The sequence below is a fragment of the Ursus maritimus genome, unplaced genomic scaffold (assembly GCF_017311325.1).
Source record: "Ursus maritimus isolate PB19 unplaced genomic scaffold, ASM1731132v1 scaffold_13, whole genome shotgun sequence".
In the NCBI taxonomy this organism is placed as follows: Eukaryota; Metazoa; Chordata; class Mammalia; order Carnivora; family Ursidae; genus Ursus; species Ursus maritimus.
This window is the reverse complement of record NW_024423675.1, coordinates 35,659,336-35,683,436: the sequence shown is the minus strand read 5'-3', so window position 1 is coordinate 35,683,436 and position 24,101 is coordinate 35,659,336. Positions and strand designations below refer to the sequence as shown.

Here is a 24,101-nt window from a genome sequence, read left to right as displayed (position 1 = left end):
TCATTAAAGGGTGAGATGGAAAGCTGTCTTTTTTTTTTTTTTTTTTTTTTTTAATCAGAACAACTAGGGAAGCAGATACAGGCGTATTTCTTTTCCATGAGCCAATTGCCTCTTCTCTGATCCAAGGGAAAGGGCAGGGCAAATAGAAAACCCCAATTCTTCAATGTCCCGAACTGGTGGTACTTGCAGCAGGGGAGAGAGGGATATGTCCCACTTGTTCTCTACAGTTGGGCTAAGAGTGTCTAAGTGTCAAGCCCCATGCAAGCACCTGTTTGCTGAGGTCCCCAGTTAGCTGCCAGCTCAGAGCCTAGCCAGCATGGTCCCATTTGAAGAAGGTGTGCATGGTGGGAGAGGGGGTGGGAAGCACTCGCTGAAGAGGGTAAGGGATACCAGCAAAGAGTCTCACAGGGGTGGGCCACAGCCTGGAACTCTGGGATGAGTGGGAGGGGTGGCAGTGGGCTTCTGATGGGCCGATGAAATGAGGCCTGCCAACCACAGCTCTGGGCAAACCCCCTAAGCCTGCAGGGGACAGGAAAGGTGTCAAAGATGCTTTGTCGGGATTGTTAAAAGATCCCTCTTGCAGTTGGTATAAAAGAACATATTCTGCATAAAAAGGGCAGTTTATTAGCATAGATGGATGATTTTATGAAACATCAGATTATTGTCTGAAAGAGAGGACTGTTTATATGGATGATCAACTTCAAATTATTTTTCAGTTTATATTCGTGCTTGTTTAAATATTTTCCTCAGAAAAACCAAACATTTGCCTCCATTTAATTGGGTCTTTATAATGCACAATGAGAAATTTATTAGTTTTTTTAAACCACTTAATAATCTTCTGAATTATTTATGGTGATTCAACCATATAACAAACAAAAGAGAACACACACACACACACACACACACACACATTAAAAGACAGATGGCGTAGAGGATTATGCTGTTCTCCTGGAATGATAATGTGAATATGCAAACCTGTGTTTCTTATGATTGGATTTGAAACTTCATTTATTTATTTTAATGTATAGTTTCTGAATTACTGTTACTACTCTTCTTAAGTGTAATTTAATTCCGAGGAAGGGAAAGTTACTTAATGGGAAATTTCTTCCCAAATATCACTTGCAATGTCTTCCCACGTATCCCTTGAATTCACTTTTCTGAAGTGAAAAAGTAAAAGGCTGTGGAAAGGAGCAGTTGTTGATATAAGCAGAGAAGAGGACGCTTTTTTTAGTCTATTAGGAGAGTGAGTGATTTTTATTTTTTACCAAGTAAAAAGTCAAGTTTGGATACTTCGTGTTGTTTAAAATGTGAATGATGTTCAGTCCCTGGGCCAAGACAGGCCCTGTGCGACTTTCTAAAGAAAAGTGAGCTTCGCCCTTGGGAAGAAGGAACGTGAATGAATATAATCACGAACTGGGAATCTCAATGAAAGGATGATTGTTTTCCCAACACATGGCCTTAGGTAGGAGATGATTTGAAGGAAGAAAATGCTGTTTTGGGTAATATTTATTTGTTCCTTTCTTTGTTCATAAGAAAAATATTCAGTGTCTTGTAATTGGATCATTGCTTTCAGCAGGAACCCTAAAAGCAATATACAAACTACAAGCTAAGAATAACATGAGAAATAATTTAATGGTCATTTTATATTAGCAGATGGGATTATAATGACTCATTTCCAATGACAAGTTAAGTGGAAATTACACAAAATAAACAGGGTTTATTTTTTAACTACACCTATAGAGTGGTCAGAAAGGCCTGATGCATGCCAGTTCAAATTTATCTGTGTTCCTCTCTATTCTTTGCACACATTTTATTTTTCTCACTTTCCTCTGGACCTGATCTTCAGGTTGAAGGCTTGACATCGTTGAAGCAGTACCTGACAGAGTTTTATTTCTTCCATTATTGTCAGGGCACAATTTCATGCCTAGGGAATATGGAGCCACTGTGTATACATACTAAGTTCTCAATTTCCCTAATTTAACCATTCTTTGATTTATAATTTTCACAGATAGTGACCAATCTAACTTCAGCCACAGAAATATATGGGATACTCTGTAACTATAGTGTTTGCAATGATTGCAACAGTGAATTTATTTAAAACCACAAAATTTGCAATATGGGTTTTTTTAATGGATATAACAAGTTAAAATATGTGTTCCTTTCAAATACATATTAAGTATTACTGTTAAAAGTGACTGCATATCACTTCTTTTTTTTTGACAGAATAATTCAAATTTTATTAAAATTTATATCTGCATACAGAAATAAAACATTTTTTTACAGTGGTTATCTTTATTTTGTAGAATTATGAGTTATTTTAATTTTACTTTTAATATCTTCCTTCTTTTTACATTTTTATAAGGTATCTTTTTATAATTTTTTCTTTTTGTAAGTTTTTTTTTTCATAGTAATATTTTTATTATATTATGTTATTCACCATACAGTACATCCCTGGTTTTTGATGTAAAGTTCGATGATTCATTAGTTGCGTACAACACCCAGTGCACCATGCAATATGTGCCCTCCTTACTACCCATCACCAGCCTATCCCATTCCCCCACCCCCCTCCCCTCTGAAGCCCTCAGTTTGTTTTTCAGAGTCCATAGTCTCTCATGCTTCATTTCCCCCTCTGACCACCCCCCCTTTCTTTATCCCTTTCTTCTCCTACCGATCTTCCTAGTTCTTATGTTTCATAGATGAGAGAAACCATATGATAATTGTCTTTCTCTGCTTGACTTATTTCACTTAGCATTATCTCCTCCAGTGCGTCCATGTGACTGCATATCCCTTCAAACATAGGAACATGTGCCTATGTCGTAGCCATTGATAAGCTAGCCAAAGAAAAAGTCATAAAAATTAAGCCTATATTCATGCATTTCTCCATTAATTTAGTATGTCATTATTTAATACCTACTATATTTAAAACACTGAGGTAGGGGCTCCTGGGTGGGTTGGTTAAGCGTCTGCCTTTGGCTCAGGTCCTGATCCTGGGGTCCTGGGAGGTAGCCCCACATGTGCTCCCTGCTCAGTGAGGAGTCTGCTTCTTTCTCTCCCTCTGCCCCTCCCCCCACTCATGCTCACTCTCCCTCTCTCTCAAATAAATAAGTAAAATCTTAAAAAAAAAAAAACACTGAGATAAGGACTGAGAACAATGAATAGGACAGGCATAATCCTTATTCTCGGTGGGTTTATATTGTAACCAGAGAGATAGACATTAAACATTAAACCAGGTATTATTTAATTATACTGTGAAAACTGCATCACAGTAGAACTACAGGTTACTCAAAGACTAGAGAACAAAGGCGCTGGCTAAACACTACATGGCGAGGGAAAACCTGCAGGAATTTGAGACTTAAGAAAATGAAGGGGGAAGAATTTGTGAAGAATATTCTAGGCAAACAGAAGAGCTAAGCCTTAAGATAGGAAGGAAACGTGGTGGAATCGTAGAGCTAAAGGACATTAGAATCGGAGTCTAGAGTGCTGATCATGGCACAGAAGCCCATAGTCATCTCATTTAATACATCTTTCCTCACCCCTGGAGTCATAAACACATAGACAGTAAATTAAGCCATGTGATTATTGGAATTATCCAGGATAGTACAAAGAAAACTTTGTCAATAATAAAACTTTGAGAAAGTCTTAACTGTCAAGGTTTAGGTAAAGAAGGTCAAACCAACAAAGGGGACTAAGAATGAGTAGTCACGGGAGTAGTAGGGACACCAAAGCCAAGGAAAAGGAGGGACTAGACATGTCAAATGCTGCTGAGGGGTAAAGTGGAATGAAGTCTGACACACTACTGGCCAGGTCGAAGTTTTCAAACTGGGATGGATGTTGTGTAGGGAACAAAGGGAAATGAGCCTAGAAGGCTGGTAGATATAAGAAAGCAGAGGGGTCAGTGGCGCTTGGATTCTGGCAAGGTCCAAGAACTGTCCTGGTGGGAAAAAGCAGTGTTGGAGATGGGAGCTTGGCTGGACTACAGACAATAAAGGATAGGAGATTAGGTGAGAGAGGAAGATACTTAGTGATTCTGGAGGTGGAAAGGTTGTAATGACAGGTTTCAGGCGTGACTCTGGGAGTAAAAGTCTGAGGTAGAGAAATGAAAAGTTCATTTTAATAAAGAGATCCAGTCAGGGTATTGAGTAGAATGTCTGTGTAGATGTGAGCATCAACCAGGATCATGGGGCTGGAAGGGAAAACAATAATCCAGTTATTTTATGAAGGATGGGTTGTGACAGGACATTAGTAGATGGATGGTTCCAACAAGAGGGGAGATGGTGCATAGCTAGCTGGCAGGAATATCAAGGCATCAGGGACTTTTAACAAGGAGGTAAAGATGCAATGGACAGTACAATGGGCAAGAATAGCATCATCTGAGGGTATCTAGGGTGTGGAGGAATAAGCAGCTATCTTTGCAAGAAAAGTGCTGTCCTCAGTGGAGAAAGGAATTTTAGTCAAGATAGGGAGGTAGAGACAATGTTCTGAAAGAAAGTTGAATAGGTAGTGAAAATTGCGAACAACAGAGCGAAGTTCTGAAGGCGCTGTGGAGGAATCTAAGAGGCAAGAAAGAAGAGAGAGAAAGAGGAGGGGATTGATGCTTAATGGAAGGCAATTGGGTAGTGAAGGATGGAGCATTGTGGGGAAAATCAATACCAGGGAACTGGAGAGAGGGACTGACTAAGTAAACAAGGTTGAGAGTATATGTTAGGGTCAGTAACTTAAGAGACACTCCCCTCCCTTTACATTAGGACTAGGGAACAGGAGCCTGGCTTTACTAAGTAGACCTAAGGAGAGATTGAAAAACTTGACATGGTCTGACTAGATAGAGGAGAAAAATGGGGTTCTTAATTATTGAAATGCTAATGTGTTCATAAAATGCCCAGTCTGCCAGAGGTTGGACCAAGACGCACCAGGCCTGTACAGTACTTGACCCATTATGATCAAATAGCAAGCCTTGATCTGCTCAGCCTTTCATGTTATAGAGTTCAGGTTTAAGAACTTTATTTAAATTCTGTGTCTCTTCTTTGAAGTCTAGGATATATTATAATACATGTAATTATCATGTTTTAATATTATCAATTGAATTTGATATGAAAAAGCAAGAAGTTACATTTCTTCTTTAACCTAGTTTATTGCTCAGTACTGAAAAACTATGATTTAATAGTCATCTAATAATTTGAAATAATAATATATTTTACAAAGGCATCTAATATCAAAATCAGGAAAGTACTTAAATCCTGGTTGAATCTGCTTCTTTTCAAAGCTATGTGCTAAGACAAACTATGTGTCAGGCCTGACAATAAATTTAAAAATTCATACTGAGTGATGGACTTAACATTTTTGTGGGCTGTGGACAAGTCAAATATAAACATGTGTAGTGGTTTTGTTTTGGTCAATACCGACATTCAAACTCTGATCTTTTGAGTTGCCCTCTGTAATATCACCTGGATCCCATCTTTTGTTATTAGAGAAGGAATTTGAGAATTATGTACAAATGACTTACCACACTCTGTTTTTTAAAAAAAGATTTTATTTATTTATTTTTGATGGAGAGAGCACAAGCAGGGGAAGCAGCAGGCAGAGGCAGAGGGAGAAGCAGGCTCCCCGCCAAGCAAAGAGCCTGATGCAGGACTCAATCCCAGGACTTTGGGATCGTGACCTGAGCTGAAGGCAGATGCTTAACTGACTGAAGCACCCAGGGGTCCCCCACACTGTATTTTAGTTGTCCATTTAAACAATTTAAGAAATTGTGTTTGAACAATTTAAAGTCTGGGACTATGTCATATTTACATTTGTATTCTCATACCATACCCAGTATCTGTGTTTCTATAGATAAATGCCTGTCGGAGATATCATTTATCTATTGCCACACAATGCTGCACACTCACCAGAAAAACTTAATGCATATAGCTAAAAACACATTTATTTAGTCCATGAAGCTGTGGGGTCCAGCTGACCTGACTTAGTTTCAACTGATCCAGGCTAGGTTCACCCAGATGTCTGGGGTTCTACTGGCTGTTGGTGTTCTCAGTTCTGATGACTAGGGTAACCTGACTTTACTCTCTGCCTTGCTCAACCTCCAGCAGGCTACTCTGGGCCTGGGGTAGTAAAAGGACAAAAATGACCAAAGTCAATTGTGCAAGTATCTCTCAATTCTCTGTCTGTGTCACATGTGCCAATATCCTGTTGATCCAGAAGAAGTCACATGGATGACTCAAAAGTCAGAGTAGGAGGGCATGGCAAAATTACCTGGAAAGGACATGGATACAGAGAGAGGTGAAGAATCAGGGCCATCAGTGCAACCAGTCCACCACACTGAATGGATAAATGAACAAATGGATTGTAGAGTGGCGTGAAGAGCACTGGACTAAGAGTTGGGAGACTTATCCCTGAGGCTTGGCACCATTCATTCTGTTTATTTGGGTCAATTATTTAATTACGATGAGGACCATAATTTCCTTATTGGACCCTTACCAGTTTTAAAGCCTTTGATTCAAGCCTTTAATGAAGCTTTTAAATAAATTTAATGCTATACACAGTCTGTAGGAGGAACTTAAGGAAAATGGTTCATCATCCTATCCTTTAGTGAACCAAAATGGTTATTGTGGATGGCCAGAGTTGACTGGCTAACTTTGACTCTATGAATCTTTGAATGTTATGTAACCATGTTTATAAACTGAAAAATTTCTAGTCTGAATTTGGATATGAAGCAAAGTGCTGAAAGTTCAATTTCCTACTTAGGTCTTTAGTTTTTCTACTCTCTGACGATTCTTTTGAAGCATACAGTTTGACAGTGTAACAAACACAATGACATCTCTTATATAGGAGATGTGTTTTAAGGTCCATTGATGTTGTGCCTTAATAATTCATTGTTAGGATGAATTATTATTCTTAAACTGACTGGAGGAGCTTTGTCAAGTTTGCATAATGCTGATAAAAATGTGGGTTAATTTAAAGTAGATGTTATGATATGTTTTATAAAAAGGCTACAGATAATGCAGAAACGAAACCTGCTCTTCATTATACGATATGTAATTATGTAATATTTAATGAAATGCTGGATAATTTAACTATAGGAATAAAAACTGAGTGAAAATGTTTTAAATGAAAAATATAAGGTTCACAAGAAGAAAATGATACACTCAAATGGGATTTGAAGATGATTTTCTGAGTTTGAAATGACTTATTCTAGTCACTTAGACCATCTCAAAAATTCCACACCTAGATTACCAAAATACGTTGATGAAAGTGTAATTTGGAAGTCACTTTGACATATAGAATATTCTGATTCAGATATACAAACATAACTTGCCATATGATAAATGTTTATCCTTGTCATATCTCTGGGAAGCATTTATTTTGGACTGATAATTTACTCGTGTAATCAATCACTCTGGCCTGTGTCATTTCAGAGTCTCCATGTAGACATATCCAAGAAACTGCACTCAAATCAAGCTGGCCTGGATTCAGAAGTACCAGCTGGTTGTCAAAGTGATTTGGCTGATCTGGAGAAAGAGAGAAGCAAGAGGGGGGCAACTCAACTAGCAGCCACCAGTGTAACCACAGGTTGGTGAAGCCACACGATACCGGGTTTAATTGTCTACATGCCACATGCCTAATTTACAGATTCTTTCTTCCACTTTGCTTGGAATATAAGGCTCCATCAATGTGACTGCCTCAACCATGAATCTCATAGAAATGTAGTTTTAGGGGTGCCTGGGTGGCTCAGTCAGTTAAGCAGCTGACTCCTGATTTCGGCTCAGGTCGTGATCTTGGGGTACTAGGATGGAGCCCAGCGGCAGGCTCCGCGCTCACCAGGGAGTCTGCTTCAAGATTCTTTCTCCCTCTGCCCCCCCACCCTGCAGTGTGTCCTCTGTCTTTCAAATAAATAAATAAATCTTAAACAAAAGAAATGTAGTTTTAAGTGCAGCGTAATATTAAACACAATAATGATAGGCCTGTTCATTTTTCCTTTTTATTAGAGTTTTCTCTTCATTTATGGTTATCACAGCCAAGAAGTGTTTAATATTGCTTGTATTATCATGACAGTAATTTTTTTAAATTTTTTGCTAGCATTAACAAAAGGATTAATGGCTTGAGAAGAGGTTATAGTAATTGAGATGTCTTTAATTTAAAGATGTTCAGATAAATAACCATATGTAGATTTGAATTATGATAGTTTTGTTTCTAGAGATGATAATCTGATATTTTTCCTCTCTACTAAAAGTAAAACAAGAGCAAATGGACTTGTGGAGAAGTTGAAAGCATTCAAACTAACTTCCATATTGTAGAAATCTGGGATGAGTTAGCAAGGGAAATGAGAATTTTCTTTCTTGGCAATATTTTAGACACACCAAAGCAGCTCAATTTCTATTACACTTTATCTTTGAAACTTCACATTTAGTTTGTAGGAAAATGGAAACTGTAATTATTCTTAAGCATATGGTTTGTTCCTTTCCCCTCCTTATTTGGTTTTGTAGCTAGCACTCTTTTTTTCCTCCAAGGGCATGTAAAAGTCAAAATACTAGATATAAAGTCTCTAAAGTGTTTCTGCTCAAACTCTGTCTATACAATCTGGGTTCTTTCATGTAGTTAGCTTACTGGCTTTTGACACTTCTATAAAAATATCCCATAGAGCTTTTCTTATTGCCTTTTCATTGACTCTTGCTGAGTGATAAAAATGAAATTCTGTAAAGGGCTTTGAAAACTATGCATATTGCAATTCCTGCAAATTTCAAATACTAATCAAGCATGACTATAAAGAAACAACTACTGCAGTGAATATTGCTACAGTATGTTGAGTCTCAAGCCATTATTAATTCATTGAAAACTTTTTTCCCCTTAAGATTATGGATCCTAGAAAGTACCAGATAATGAAATTCCCGAGATCAAAGTTTTAGTTTCAATCATGGGAAAACTTATCTGATCTACCCCTGTGTGTGTATCTTCCTGGGATGGTACGGAACAGCCCCAGCTTTGCCCCCTGAATGAATAGTGCAAAAGATGTTATAGACCAGGGCAGCACCTGCTTGAACATGTTACCTGTAAGTGGTGGCTTGAGAAAGAAGAAGACCTGGAATTAGAATAGTGGGTTGTTGTTGTTGTTGTTGTTTTTTAAGATGTTATTGATTGATTTTGAGAGAAAGAGAGAACACAAGCAGGGGGAACAGCCGAGGGAGAGGGAGAAGCAGACTCCCCTCTGGGCAAGGGGCCTGATGCAGGACTCCATCCCAGGACCCTGGGATCATGACCTGAGCTGAAGGCAGATGCTTAACCATCTGAGCCACCCGGGTGCCCCTACACTAGTGGTTTTAAGCAAGTGAGACTCCAAACTTTATTTAAGAAAAGTAAAATGACATCTCCTTATTTAGGTTAATTTCAACATGCATTTATTTAGAAATTGTCTAGCATGCTTATCTAGAAATATCTTCATTTGCTTTCCCATTTGTGATTACAATCAATTACAGAATCTGTCTTCATTAGGAATTAGAGTGTATAACAATTCCATATGTAAAAATGCAAAAGTCAGGTGTAACAGAAATATAATTCTTCAGACTTCATTTTTATCTTGTGCAATATATGTCTCCTTATTTGGCAAAAAAAAAAAAAAAAAAAAAAAAGACTCACTAGATCTCTATTTAACATTTACCGTGTACCATAGATCACTCATCTCGGAATATCCAGTAGCTACCGTGGAGTTCGGGAGGGGCAAATGATACCCTTTCTGAACTTTCCCCTCTTTTTAGTCCTTAAACATAAGTCAGTCATTTCCTAACTTCTCTTTGGGTGAGAATGGCAGTTTTAGAGGCTTTGTAGTACAACACAGACAAAAACAAGAAACAAAAATCTTATTAAGGCGGGGGTGCTGCTTCTCCAGGTTTGCTCCTTCTAGACACCCAGAGCTTCTTCTTCCAGTTAGATGACGTAGAACCAATCCAAATATGTACCTAATAATTATACCAAAGGGAATTCTTTATTTTGGAACTGAACATGAGTAACTAGAAGATCCGCTGTGAATGGCTGAATGTGCATCGTGTGATGAGTTTGCTCTCCTGCAGCCAGAAGTTGCAATAAATTGCGCCTCAAGATCCGTGCTGTCAGGCCCGGCTCCTCTTCCCTAAGCAGCTGATGGAAATGCTTCACCCGATCTCCTGCATGACCTTCTTCTGTGGGTCCTTGATTCACTCTGGTTGCTTGGCAGCTTGGCAATGCCCACATCTTATTTTAGGAACTTCGTTATTAAGTCCGTACATTGTTTTGTCCATAAATTACTAAAAGAGCAGTCCTCTGAAAGTAGGATGATTAAGTGGTTAACCTTTGGAGTCTGAACTCAGACTGCTGGGTTTAAATCTTGGCTCCCACTTGCTAGCTGTGTACCATGAGCAATCTGTTAATGTCTCTGTCTCTTTCTTTCTAAAATTGGGTTAATAATAGTGCTACACCATAGGCTATTTTGAAGACTACCTTAGATGAAATAGGTTAAAGTTGGTATAGGGCAGCATAAACTCCAGTTGAATCGTAGCTATCATAACTAACTCCTTTCTGCATCTTTATAAGCTGATTGGTAAGAAAAACTTTGCTTCCAGACAGTATCTTTGCAGAGTGCTGGCTGGGCACACCTGCTGCGGCTCTTGCACTTTCTGAGCTTCTGCTTGCACTTTTCCCTTTGAAAACTGTACCCTCCTGGGAACTTCATGGCCCATGGTCGTGGACGTCGAGTGGAAACCTTTGGAGATGAATCACTGACTCCTCTGAGTCCAAGAAATAGTGCAGCTTTGCAGAGGCCTGGAAGCCCTGACCTTCCCTACTGGACATCTTCCCCATCTTCCCTCAGCCGCAATAGCTCAGGAAGAGCACAGGACTCCACTGGTTATTTGGTTTAAGCTCTATGTTTGGTAGACAACATGTGTGAAGTCCAAATGTTTGTTTTGAGTGATTTGTTTCACGTCTAGTTCCCTGGGTGGATCATTTATTGGGAAGTGATCTCAGGAACAAAACATAAAGCAGAGGGACAAAAGCAGGTCTGGGCAGAGGCGGAAGTCGAGTCATAATACAGTCACAACAAAGACCTTTGCTGATCCCACCGGAAGTGCTGGAGCTGGTGTGGCTCTTCGGAGTTGTCCTGTGTTGGGCTGAGGGGACCAGGCCTTCATAACCCCTACATCACTCAATCATTGCATATTGTGGCTCCCGAGAAGGGGGCAGGACTGTGGGTGAGGTGGCTTCCTTCAGCTGCGGGCAAAGTCACTTGGTATCAGAATATGACCAGAGAGTTGTGAAGAGGATCTGGTTATTATGTAAGTCACTCATGAATTGTTGCTTCTGGTGATCTGACTGGCTGAACAAGGGTTTCCTCCTTATGTGTCTCTTAGAAACTGCACTCTTTGCCAGAAAGGACAGTCTTTTAAATATGCCTGTTTGTTTTTGCCCTATGTAAATATTCTCCACTGAGCAAATTTTACACTCTCCTGAACAGTTATCTAATGGAATTTCCTTTCTTTTGAAGCTTCAGTTAGGTCCTTCTAATTATTCCTCCATCTTCAGAGTAAATTCATGCCATGACCCACCCTCCATAAACTCAACTTGTCAAGTAGTGAGAAAAGCGTGAGACCAGAAAACAAAAAGCAGGCATCCTAAGGTCTAGTCCCCGCTCTGCCACAGCTAGACGTTTTGCCCTTCACAGGCCAGTTCGTTTTCCTGAGCTATACTTTCCTCACCCAGATAGGAAGTATGCCAAGTAATCTGTGTGCCCTGTGCATTCTGAATGCATGAGATTCTGTGGCCTATTCTGATACCATCGAGCAATGCAACTGTTGGTCATCTTTAAGCAAGATTCACATAGAAGTGATTCACCACATGTAGGAAGTTACATACTGTGGTAAATTAAACAGGGGAGAGAAGATAAACTCCATGGAAAAACTCATCACTGAGGTCAAAGTGGAAGCTACAAATGAGTGGATCTATAGGAAAATAAAGACATTTTTAAGATTTTATTTATTTATTTGAGAGAAAGAGTGAGCAGTGAGAGGGAGAGAGACAGAATCTTAAGTAGAATCCCCGCTGAGCACAGAGCCTGACTCGGGGCTCCATCCCACGACCCGGAGATCACGACCTGAGCCAAAATCATGAGTCAGATGCTTAACCGACCGAGCCACCCAGGTGCCCCAAGAAATTTTTATATTGGGTTTTAATTTAACCTTAATATTTAATCTAAACTTCAGATTCTACTTATATTATGAGAAATAAAACATGAGGCAGTTCTCTATGAGAACTACTTTGAGAATTAGGCAAGATTGGTTTCTATTAAAGACCTTGACTGACAAATGACAGAATACACGCCATCAAGAGACAGGTACTTTAGATATCATAAAACACATTCCTGTTTCACAATTTTAATAAAGGAAAACTTCCATAATTCAGCATTATTGTAAGTACTGTGTAATTCCAAGCACAATAATTACTTTTACTCCAAAGACTGGAAACCTGTTACATGAAATTTTGGGTAATTCCAAACTGGTAATCAGAAAATCTGGTATATTATTCATCCTTCTATTTAACATCAATACAGATTTTTCATAATACAAACAAAACAATGACATTGGTAGAATTTCTTTCCCATTTCCAGGGAATACTATCTTAGTTTGGAAGTACTGACAGCCTAAAGTAAAATGTTATAAGATTGCTCTTCATTTTATAGCAACTTACTTCCCTCCTCTAGGAAGGTTTAAATGTTAAAGAATGTGCTGGAAGGAAAACCCATAGTCATTTCATTCTTTTGACAATCTTGAAATATCATTTCGTATTAGGCATTTGTGTGAGTACTGACAGCCTTGCCCCTCTTCTTCCCTAGAGATTAATTTATTTCCTGCAGTGCTTGCTCTTCATGGAAAATCTGACTCGTCAGCCTTCACCAATGGGAGATCTCATCAGCAGAATGTTAATTATAAAAGCAAAATATATACCATATTGAAAGGGAAAAAACAGTTCTCTAGGCGAAGCAACATTTTTCTTTTCTTTTCTTCTCACTCCATTCTCTCCTCAATCTGTGGATGGACAGGAACATCAACCACCGGGGAAACATTCTGCAGGAGAGTGAGGTATAGAGGGAAATATGCAGGCTTTGCAACCAGACAGACCCAAGACTGAACTCTTATTTCAAAGAGTGTCACATTTTCTTGTGATTTTGTTTCTTTATCTGTAAAATGAGAATAAAAATACCTGCCTCGCATGAAATTGTGAAAGAGACTGGCACAGAGTAGACACTCAAAAAATTATTATTATTATTATTATTATTATTATTATTATTAGTCAATCAACAGCTTTTGGTTAGCACTATAGTGATTGCTGTGGCATCATATTAACCGCTCTCATGTGGCTTCACCATGGAATCTATTAGAGATTTGAAGAACATAGCTTCCAACTGTTAGGAGTCAGGAGCGTTAGACCAAGATGGATTACTGAGAAGCCTGTTTGAAGTCCTGTCTTCCTCTCCATTTCCTTTTTCTGCTCACTTCACTCATATAGTTTTCATGATGCTCACTAAATGCTTAGAAACCTATTTTCTTTTTCACCAGTAAATTCTTTAGATAATCCAAAGGCTGGTTGCTAGTAGTTTTAGATCTATTAGGACTTGACACTGCATTTGAGTTACCTTTTCAAAAATTATTTTCTCTGATATAAAAATTGTCAATTTCTATTTGATTCAGTCTCAGAAATGAAACATTGGTGAATTAAATCTTGAGACAAAGAAGAGAATAGAGTGACAGCAAAGTAGGGATGAAGTTGAGAAATACTAAATGAAAAATCAAAGTCAGTTTTTAAGCCCAGAATGATCACTATTTTTGTACTATGATTATGATTAAGAGATCTGTTTAAGTAAATTAATTTTTTTCTTGTTTCTTATGATTTAAGTGTGACACCAATGAACAAAGCAAAGGAAAAAGGAACAGATGACAATAACTTTTAAAACTTATTGCAGCGATTCTCTAAGTTCTTGTGTATAAAAAAAGTCACTTAATGAGCATGTTAAAAATACATATTCTTGGGATCTCTAGAGAAAAATGGGCAAACTGGCAGTGGGAGAGTCTGTCCCATTGCCTGTTTTTGTATGTCCACGAGCTAAGAATTTTTGTTTTTTCATTTTTAAATGTTTGAAAAATATAAAGAGAAAAATATTTTCTGGCACATGAAAATTACATGAAATTCAAATTTCGGTATCTGTATAAAGGTGACTTGCAACAAAAACCACACTCATTCATTTAATGTTGCCTATGGCTGCTTTCATACTGTATCAGCAGAGTTGAGTGATTTTGACAGAAACCATATGCAAAGCCTAAAATATTTACTGTTGGGCCCTTTAGAATAAAAGCTTTCTAACCTCTGCTCTTAACAGTCTGATTTGGTAGTTCTCAGGTAGAAACTAGGAATCCATTTTGACATGTTTTTTGCAAGACTGTGAGGCAAGGGGTCTTTGGATCACACTTGGAAAAATAACGAGGTAGAAGAATTATGAACAACTTTTTCTTCCCACTCATCACACCCACTCTGTCAGCAAATCCTATTGGTTTTATCCTCAAGCAATATCTAGAATATGACTTTTTTTTTTTTTACCATGTTTACTGTTGTCAACCTAATCCAAGTCATCATCATTTCTTGTATTTCAAGGTTTCCTACCTCATCAGTCTGCTTCTGCCCTTGCCTCATACCATCCATTTTCAACACAACAGCCAGAGGGAATATGTGAAAACCTTAGATCATATAACTCCTTTCTTCCAAACCCTCCAGTAGTCTCTCTTCTTCTCCCCCTTTCTCACTGTCTAGCTACATCAGCCTCCCAGCTGTTTCTCTGAGACTCTGGGTGTGCTCCATCCTCAACGCCTACACAGACTGTTTTCTCCAGGTGGCCAGTCTTCCCCCAGAGAGTGACATGACTTCCACCTTCGTCTTCTGTAGGTCTTTCCTTAGCCATTGCTTACTGAGTGATTCCTTCTGTAGAGACTTTACTTAAAATTGTAACCTTCCTGTCTGGGGCTACCTGTCTCCCATACGCCATCCAACATACTCTACCTTTTACTTCTTTATTTTGATTAGGGGGTCACCTTTCCCACATGAGGGTACCATGGAGGCAGGGATTTGTATCAATTTGCTCTATCCTCAGATTCTAAAAGAGTGCCTGGCTCACTGTAGGTTCTTGCTAAATATCTCTTGACCAGAGAAATGAGCCCCAGACCCCCATTTTGTACTTGACAGATAATGTGTGACAACTATCAAACATTTCCTGTGTGCAGAAACAGTTGCCAGGAGTATAAATATAAGACTCACCTCCGGAAAATGATGCAATATGATGAGAGGAAGAATAAAGCAGCTATTTCAGTCTCAACCAATGACTTAATTACAAAAGGTCCTAAGGAAAAGAAAGGAGAGGATGGGTACAGATGTGAGAGTGGGTACATGGGTGAAAATCCAGTTGAAAATGTTCAGAAGAGATTCCAGGAAAGCGCCTTTCACAGTCGAGCTGGCCCCTACAAGAAGTAGGTGTGCTTACTTCAGCCCTACTGTTCATCATCAGTTTGAGCAATTTGAGGAGACTGGATCCCAAAGTTCCCGAAAAGGGAATTGAGCAGGGTGGGACTAGCGGTGGTTCAAATTCACTCTTTAGGAAGCATCAGCTCTAGAAGAGAATGTAAAGCAATTTTAGATGTACTTGAACTCGATTCCTATAAAGTAAGAGCAAATGGAGGTTTTCCTTTCACCTTAATCTTCTCATCCAAAAAATTCATCTGATGTTACATATATAAAGCTGTATTTTATGGACTGAATAGTGGGCTATTCTTACAAAGATGTCGATTTTCACTACTGAAGGACACTTTTTATAGAGAGAAAAACAAAACCAAACTGCATTGTTTATCTGTTCTTCTGTGGATGATGTGTTTGGCTTGATCTCCAAGGAGTGGACATGATTCCACGCACCTCAGTTAATTTAAATGATCATTTAAGTAAATGTGAATTCAAAAGCAATCAGTGAATATTCAGTTCATTGTAAGAAACATCACCTCCATGTTAAGTTTGTGACATTTCCAAAAGGAATAGTTGATGAATGCCAAAATAGTTGAAGCTTTTAAATCCATTTGTATTTTAAAATCTAAATTATTGTCAGAAAAATCAGTTCCTGCACACTTTGAGATTCTTAAAAGTTAACACAATAAAGAACTCAATTTCTATTCAGAAATGTGAAGTCCACTCTCTCAACTTGAACCGGCCACAAGAACACAGGTGTTATTTGGGGCCTTCTTACACTAAATGGAAGATTGGGCTAGATCAGGCAGGGAAAGGCAACTTATAAGGTCCCTTCCAAAATGAAGATTATTTAAATCCTATTATTTTATAGTGAGATAATCTGATTATTCTAATTCCCTCACCTCCCATTTTTCTGCTTAACTATGTCCTATCTTAAATCAGTTTATTGACAAGGGAGAGTGAGACTAATAACTGTCAAGATGACAGATTGAACTTTCAGGCCACAGGCTTATAATAGTTTTATGTGAATATGAGATGATAATAAAAGGTAATATTTCTGTAGCCCTTTACATTGTACAAAGCACTTGCAGGTCCATTATTTCATTTGGTATTTCCTCAACTCTATGATTCAGTTATTACTATCACAACTCATTCCCTGAAGGAGACATGGAATTCAGACATTCCTGCAGACACACAGCCTGTAAGTCTTAGAATCGGGAATCAGACCTAGTTCTTCAGATCCCCTTCCTCTGTACTACAATATCTCGATTTCATTTGCCCTTGTCCCCTTCTCCCCCCAAGAAAAGCAATACTGTGGGAGAAATAATGTTGTTATCCCTTTTTACGGATAAAGTCACAAAGATAGTAGGTTATAGAAGTGGGAATTAAATCCGGGCATGCTGCCTAAAAGGCCTGGTTCTTTCATCTATGATGTATATTCGACAGTGGGTAGTTTTATTGCTGTGTATGATATGAGGAAGACCTAAAAATCTAAAGGCAGCAGTTGGGGCTAGCGGATAATGAGAGAGAATGAAATTAAGAAAAGCATGGGATCCAGGCTTTCTTTCATTATACCACTGACTGCCCCACACTACCCTGCACCCCAACCCCCAGGCCCAGTTAGCACTGAGAGATGTTGACACAGGAATGTAAATTAAGACTTCCGGGGAAATTAACATGATGTGTGGAGAAATTCCACTTCTTTCTGCTTTGACATCTCTTTTCTTCTTTTCCAGTTAGTCTGTGAGCTCCTCAGAGGTCACAAAGCTATATTTTGTCTTTGTATTTCACACCTATAATAAAAATAGCTAAGAGTTGATGAGACGGGAAACCTCTTTAGTGTTAAATGTAAAACTCTTTACATCTATTGCTTTATTTAATCTTTGTCATAACCCTGTAAAATAGGAATTATCCCTTTCCCCTTCTTCTTTTTAAAGATGAGGAGATGAAGTGCATAAAGGCTAGGTAACCCTTAAGGTTATAGAACTAGTGTGTAGCAGAAAAGGAAGGAAAGGGAAGGAAGGGAGGAAAGGAGGGAGAGAGGAAGGGAGGAGAGAAGGAGGGGAAAGGAAGGGAGGGAGAAAAGGAGAGAGGAGAAATGGAAAGAAGGAAAAAACAAAAGGAAGAAGAGAGAAGGAGGAAGGAAAAAAGGAAGGAAGAAATGGAGGGGAAAAGAGGAAGAAAGGGAAGGAGGGAAGGAAGGGAGGAAGTCATAGGCTAATGAGAGCTCAGTCAAGAGCCTCAGAGTGTCTTCTTCAGGGCCACATGGCTAGCACTTAACAGATCACTAGTACAATGGAAGTATGGAAGAGCAAGAGATGACTGGTTTTCTGAACGTCTTGACCATTCTAGTGCATGCTGGTAGAATGTTTTTGAACCACCCATCCCCCATGTTCCACAAGCTATAATGGAAAGGAATGACGTGTCTTGCGTGAACACACAGAATTCCTATCTGCAGTGTGGCTTGCTTTACTTGAGTGTTTGATACAATGTTACTTTATGTTAATGTCAAGTCCGTATATGCTCATTAGAAGCTGTAGGTCACTCTGCTTATGCTTGAGAGCTGTTGCTTTTTCTTCAGTTTAACATTTATAAGTACTCTTTTCCTCTCTGCAGTCCTTAGAACTCCACTAGGTTTGAACTCCATTCTGTAGGCATTGTGTCACAGCCAAGGTGATAGGTCTGCAATCAGACACTTTTAGAGCACAATCAAGCTGCAGTCTCTTACTTGCTGTGTGATTGCTGGGCAAGTCTCTTCATTGTGGATTCAGTTTTATACCTTACACTACCTGCATACTAGAATTTTTATCAAGATAAACTAAAATGCAAAGAAAAGCACTTTGTAACCTGAGAAACACTTTATAACTTTAAAGTATTATCTCCTACCTCATAAAAGTGTCTGCCTTGTTCCTGAAGAGTTTACATTTCTTCCTTGTTTTGTTTTTGTTTTTGTGTGTTTGCCTCCTCCTAATGTGCTCCCAGTTATTTTTCAAAAAACATATGTGCATGTGAGTGTACCATAAACAGTATTTGAAAGCACGTAGTTTCTTTCCTGGCTATTTCCAATACATATTTCTGATGAACCCCTCTTATTTTTCTTTACTTACAGAAATCTTCAAAAGTAAAAAACATCAAAAATAAGGAGATGTGACTGAAGCCAGCTGGGCAGTGAACATAAATGTTGCAATGGAAAAGTAAACTTAGCCTTCAAGCTGAAAACAACTATTCCCCAACAGACCTCAGAAGAAACTGGCCACTGCAAAGGAGAAAAAAACAGCCTTAAAAGTTTTTTTAACAGATAATACTTAAAGAGAAACCTATGATATGGAATTCACATAGTCTATTCTGTTGTGCCCAAATCTGTATATATTGTTGTATTGTTACTTAGAACATATTTATTTAATGTGCATACTTTTTTGCGGTTCTTACTTCCCCTTCCAACTGTGAAGCAATTGAAAATTAATTTTATATTTCAGTTTCAGTAAAAACCAGTTGAAAATAAGATGAAAGCTCACTAAATATTTTCAGTTTTTCAGAATTTGTTTTGCCGTTTTTCTAGAATTATCATCGTTCCTGCTAAAAATAACTTTAAAAAATAATTGTATCTGAGAGTGATTTAAAATACCCAAGTTTATCTGATTTTCTTGGAGCTGTGAAAATGAGTTTGACTTCACATTTTCAGTTTGTTTGTAAATAAGTGTTTGAGGCTTAACAGCCAAAACTGTCATGAGTCACAGGAATTTTCTGTAACTTTCTCCCCTGCCCCCTAAAACCAGAGTTCATGACTGCAGTATCACCAAAAATCTGGTAATAGGCTGTATTATTTTATGTACTGTCTACTAGATAACCCTTTAGATGAATGTTTGTTAGGATTATAGGAAAACCATCTCATTTATGTATCATTATGTATTAAGTATACAGGGACCATATTCTTTGTGTCTAGCAACATGAAGAGACAGAGAAGTTTCTCGTTAGTTACACAGGAATTTAATGGCAAGCTTTGGACTTTGTTCATAGATCATACTCTATACAAAAACTGTTGGCTAGTCTCCTATCTCATAATTATTTTATATTAGATGTAAAAATTGTTCATTGGTTTAGTACCAAAGATTTTCAGAAGACAACAAATCATGAAACACCTTTTCAACAGAAAAAAAAAAAAAAACCTACGGTAAGATATCTTTCACACAATGTTTATATTCCGATATAGCTTACTTCCCCTTACCTTTTTTTCTTTTTAAGCGGAAATGAATCCGGATTTCCAATACTGTCAGGATTGTTTAGAGACTTGATGTGATGCTATAGTTTGTTTATTTATAACTTCTGAAATTTTCTGAGATAGTTTCACCTTTACTTATTTTGCTGGTTTGTGCCCATAAGAACAAGAGCTTTTCAAAGCTTACGTCCCCACATTTGATTATTGAGTTCCACAGAGAATCCTTTCTCAATTCAGCAATGTTGGCAAACTCCTAGAACTCACAGGCCAATTTTCTATTTTTCAAATAGCAGTGAATGATTAGTGGTTTTTATTTGGTATATGAGAACAATTAGTACTTTTAGTAAGTACAGTTCTTTGATTAGAAAATCAAGAGAATGCATGTCTCAGGTTTGGTAGAAACCATTGGGGTCTTTCTAGTGGACATCATATATAAACATCTCTAACTTAATACAAATCCTTTTAGGTACTTTGCTTCCAGCTCTCTTGCTATTGAAAGGTGTTAATAATCAATGTCATGTTCATCTGTGGAAGATTTTGGAAGGTTGAAAATAAATTTTCTAATTTTCATTTGTGTTTGTGTGTGTGTGTCCTTTATCATGTTTAACTATAGAATAACTCTCTTCCTGTAACAACTAAGTTAAAATTCTTTAACTGGAATTGAAATCAGTTCTTCACTACTAAGAAGAAGGCCACCTGTGTTAAAGAAGCCAAGAGAAGAGAGATACTGTCCTCCTGCCTTTCTAGGAACCTAGAATGCTGGACACAATGCTGGACAAGCAGGGACACATGCCGGACACAATGACCAAATTTCACAGTATGGTCAGGCTGTATAGATAGCTGCCAAGACTCCCAATTTTTAATCTTACCCTCCTCCTAATTGAATCAGTCAAGCAGTTTTAGGAAGGGGTTGGAAAGGAGTGAGAAATGGAGAAGAGAAAAGAAAATGTTCTTTTTTGAGATGTGTTCGGCTCTTATAATCAGGACTTTAATATACAAAGTGTTTTATGATCAAGGTCAACATTAATGAGACTTCTGGATATTTATGCAAAGGCTCAAGATACACGTACTTTTAAAGGGAAGAGGATGTATAAAATTCGTGGGAATATCTCCCAAGAGGCTGGAATACTAAAAACTGAATCTAATAGAATGAAAGTATAAAAATATATCCACAATTTTACCACTTCTACTGCTTCCACTTGTACTAACCCCACAGCCAGTCTCCTACTCTTGCTGCCAGTCTGTTCTTAATGAAGTAACTAGCACGATCTCATTAAAACACATAATTTCACACCATATTGCTTCCCACCTCAAGAGTAAAAGCCCAAATTCCTAAAATGATCTACAAAGTCCCACATGATTTGTTGCTGTTATCTCTCTGGCCTCTTCTCACTCACTGAGCTCAAGTCATGCTGGCCTCCCCGCTGCTCATCAAACATGCCAGGGTGGTCTTGCTTCAAGGCCTTTGCATTTGCTTTCTCTCGATGGGAAATGCCTTTCGCCCAGATATTCACACAGGTCACTCCCTCAGGTTCTGTACAAATGCCTGCCCAGAAGACACTACCTCAAATTATAACCTTAATCCCACTTGGTTCTTCCTATCTCCTTCCGCACTTTATTTTATTTTCCTCCCTAAGAATTGATCTTATCTCACATACTATATATTTTCAAATCTTTGAGGGGGGCACTGGTTTCTGCCAATACATCTGGGATATGATTTGTTTTATGTTCACTATATTGGTCAGAAGAAAGTGAAGAAGGAATTCAAAGGATTCATCTCAGCTTTTTCTTCTAGAATAGCTCTTTCTCCGCAGACCAAGGGACCAGTGCTATGATTCCAAGAGCCACTACGTATGCCTAATTTGACTGTAACTTGAGAAATGAGGGAATGACCACTGGTAGTGTCATGGAACCAGTAAAGTTAACGTGAAATAGACTTGGCCCAAGAGATTCATCTATTACTTGACCTACTTTATGAAAGGATAAATGCAAGCACTCTGTGTGTAACTGTTACTCTTATTTATTACATTTTCTGTCATTAAGGTACTGAAGCCTCGCTAAAGAATGGGAGCTAGCTACATACCCCTTTAGGTGACGAGAAAGATACTTGTGCTGAGGGGCTCCAGCCTCTGTGGCTTTCTTATTCTGACGTGACTGACACTTACCATCTTCTTGTCATTTCTTATAGCAGTGCAAATAGTGGCACCTGAATGGCTGGAGCTTCCAGAGTTATCCTTCTCTGCCTAGTGCTCCTATCCATTTTCTCCTCTTTATTAAAGCTAAATAAACTTGATGCTGGGTGAGCCTATTGTGTCTTCTATATTTGATGGACAACCTGAAAGTGAAATTCAATGGTCTTTTCCTTGTAAGAGTACAAAGGAAACAAAAATATTAGAAACAAAAAAATATATACTAATTTAAAAAAGTTAGGCACAACAGAAGAGAAAGTTGATGAGATGATAGACCTTAAGTTATCACTCAGAATGCATCAAAGAAAGACAACAGAAAATGTAAAAGAGATGTTAAAAGATGTTGAGATGAGTTTACGAAGGCATAGCATTTAAGTAACTAGAGCAGGAGAAATTAAGAGAGTGGTGCAAGGCTGAGTTGAAGCAATATTCAGAGATGATATGTGAGAACTTTCTAGAATTGATAAATGATTCTAATTCTCAGATTTTAAAAGTATAGCATATCTCAAGAAAGGTAAAAAAGTAATTTCCCAACACATCATATTATAGCAAAATTTGAGAAGATGGATACAAAGTAAGGCTAGGGCCACAATTGGGAAAACCGTAGATTTTCTAAGGTCAAACAGAAGCTGGAAGCCAGGGTGCTGGGGGAAAACTCTCAAGAATTGTAAACCAAATTAAATAATTTTTAAAAATAAGAATAAAGACTTACACAGATAATCAAAACCAGGATTTGGGGCGCTTGGGTGGCACAGTGGTTAAGCGTCTGCCTTCGGCTCAGGGCGTGATCCCGGCATTCTGGGATCGAGCCCCACATCAGGCTCCTCTGCTATGAGCCTGCTTCTTCCTCTCCCACTCCCCCTGCTTGTGTTCCCTCTCTCGCTGGCTGTCTCTATCTCTGTCGAATAAATAAATAAAATCTTTAAAAAAAAAAACCCCAGGATTTGCAGTGACTTGAATTCTCAGTACAAGACTATATAAAGGAAGTACTGTAAGAAAGAAAATAAATCCAGATACAAAGATCTGAGAATCAAGAAGAAATGGTATGTTAAAAGAGAATTTACAGAATGGGAGAGGATTATTGCCATCTATACATCCAACGTAAGAATTATATCCAGAACATAAAAATAACTCCTACCAACCATTAAGTAAAATGCAGACAACCTAATTTTAAGAGAAGGACTTAAGCAGGCTTTTCATGTACAAGGATATCCAAATGGATAATGAGCATATGTAAATGAGCTCAAAATCACAGCAGTCTTTAGGAAAATGCAAATTAAAGCCACAATGACATATACCATTACAAATCCACCAGATGGCTAAAATTTTTTAAAAATGAAAAGAATGAGTTTTGAAGAAAGTGTGGAGCAATCAGAACTCACACATATTGCTGGTGGGAGTTTAACGTGATACATTTACTTTGGCAAACTGCAGTATCTACTAAAAGCAAGCATATATCTACCTGTGACCCAGAATTTCCACTCTTAGGTATAAATCCAGCAAAACTGAATGCATTAGCCACCAATAAGATATGTACAAAGATGTTTGTACCAGCCATACTCATAACAGCGCCAAACTGGAAACAATCCATGACCTTGAGCTGTAGACTAGACAAATCATGGAAAATGAGGAAGCAACAATGTGCGTGCCATGATACATGCAACAACATGAATATATTTAAGACCATAATGCTGAATGGTAGAGGTCAGACACCAAAGTAGTATATACTGGGGGTGCCTGGGCGGCTCAGTCAGGTGTCTGACTCTTGATCTCGGCTCAGGTCATGACCTGAGGGTTGTGAGATCAAGCCCTGCACTGGGCTCTGTGCTGGGCATGGAGCTTGCTTAAGATTCTCTCTCTCTGCCTCTCCTTCTGCTCCTCCTGCCCTCTAAAAAATATTATATGCTGTCTGGCCCCATTTATGTTAATTTTAAGAACAGGCAATACTGCTTTATGTTAATAGAAGGGAGTATACTGTTTGCAGCATCGCGGTTGGTAATGACTGGGACGAGATACTATAGAGCTTTCTGGGGTACTGGAAATGTTATATATCTTAATCTGTGTTCTGGTTACATGGGCATACTCATAGATATAAAGTCATTGAGCTTTACATGTAACAGTTGTACGCTTTGCTGCATGTATATGATAAAGCAAGAGAATGATAAGAATAAGTTTCAGCATAG

At 38.3% G+C, this 24,101-nt stretch overlaps 1 protein-coding gene across 1 annotated transcript in view; it reads left to right on the top strand.

Moving 5' to 3' along the window:
* THEMIS (thymocyte selection associated) overlaps window positions 1–20,299 on the top strand; it is a 178,865-nt gene extending 158,566 nt beyond the window's left edge. The window contains exons 5-6 of the mRNA XM_008691120.2: window positions 7,410–7,563; window positions 18,623–20,299. Coding sequence (XP_008689342.1) covers window positions 7,410–7,563; window positions 18,623–18,654 — 186 coding nt within the window. The 3' untranslated portion in view covers window positions 18,655–20,299. The remainder of the gene's footprint in view (window positions 1–7,409; window positions 7,564–18,622) is intronic.
* Window positions 20,300–24,101: the final 3,802 nt, after the last annotated feature.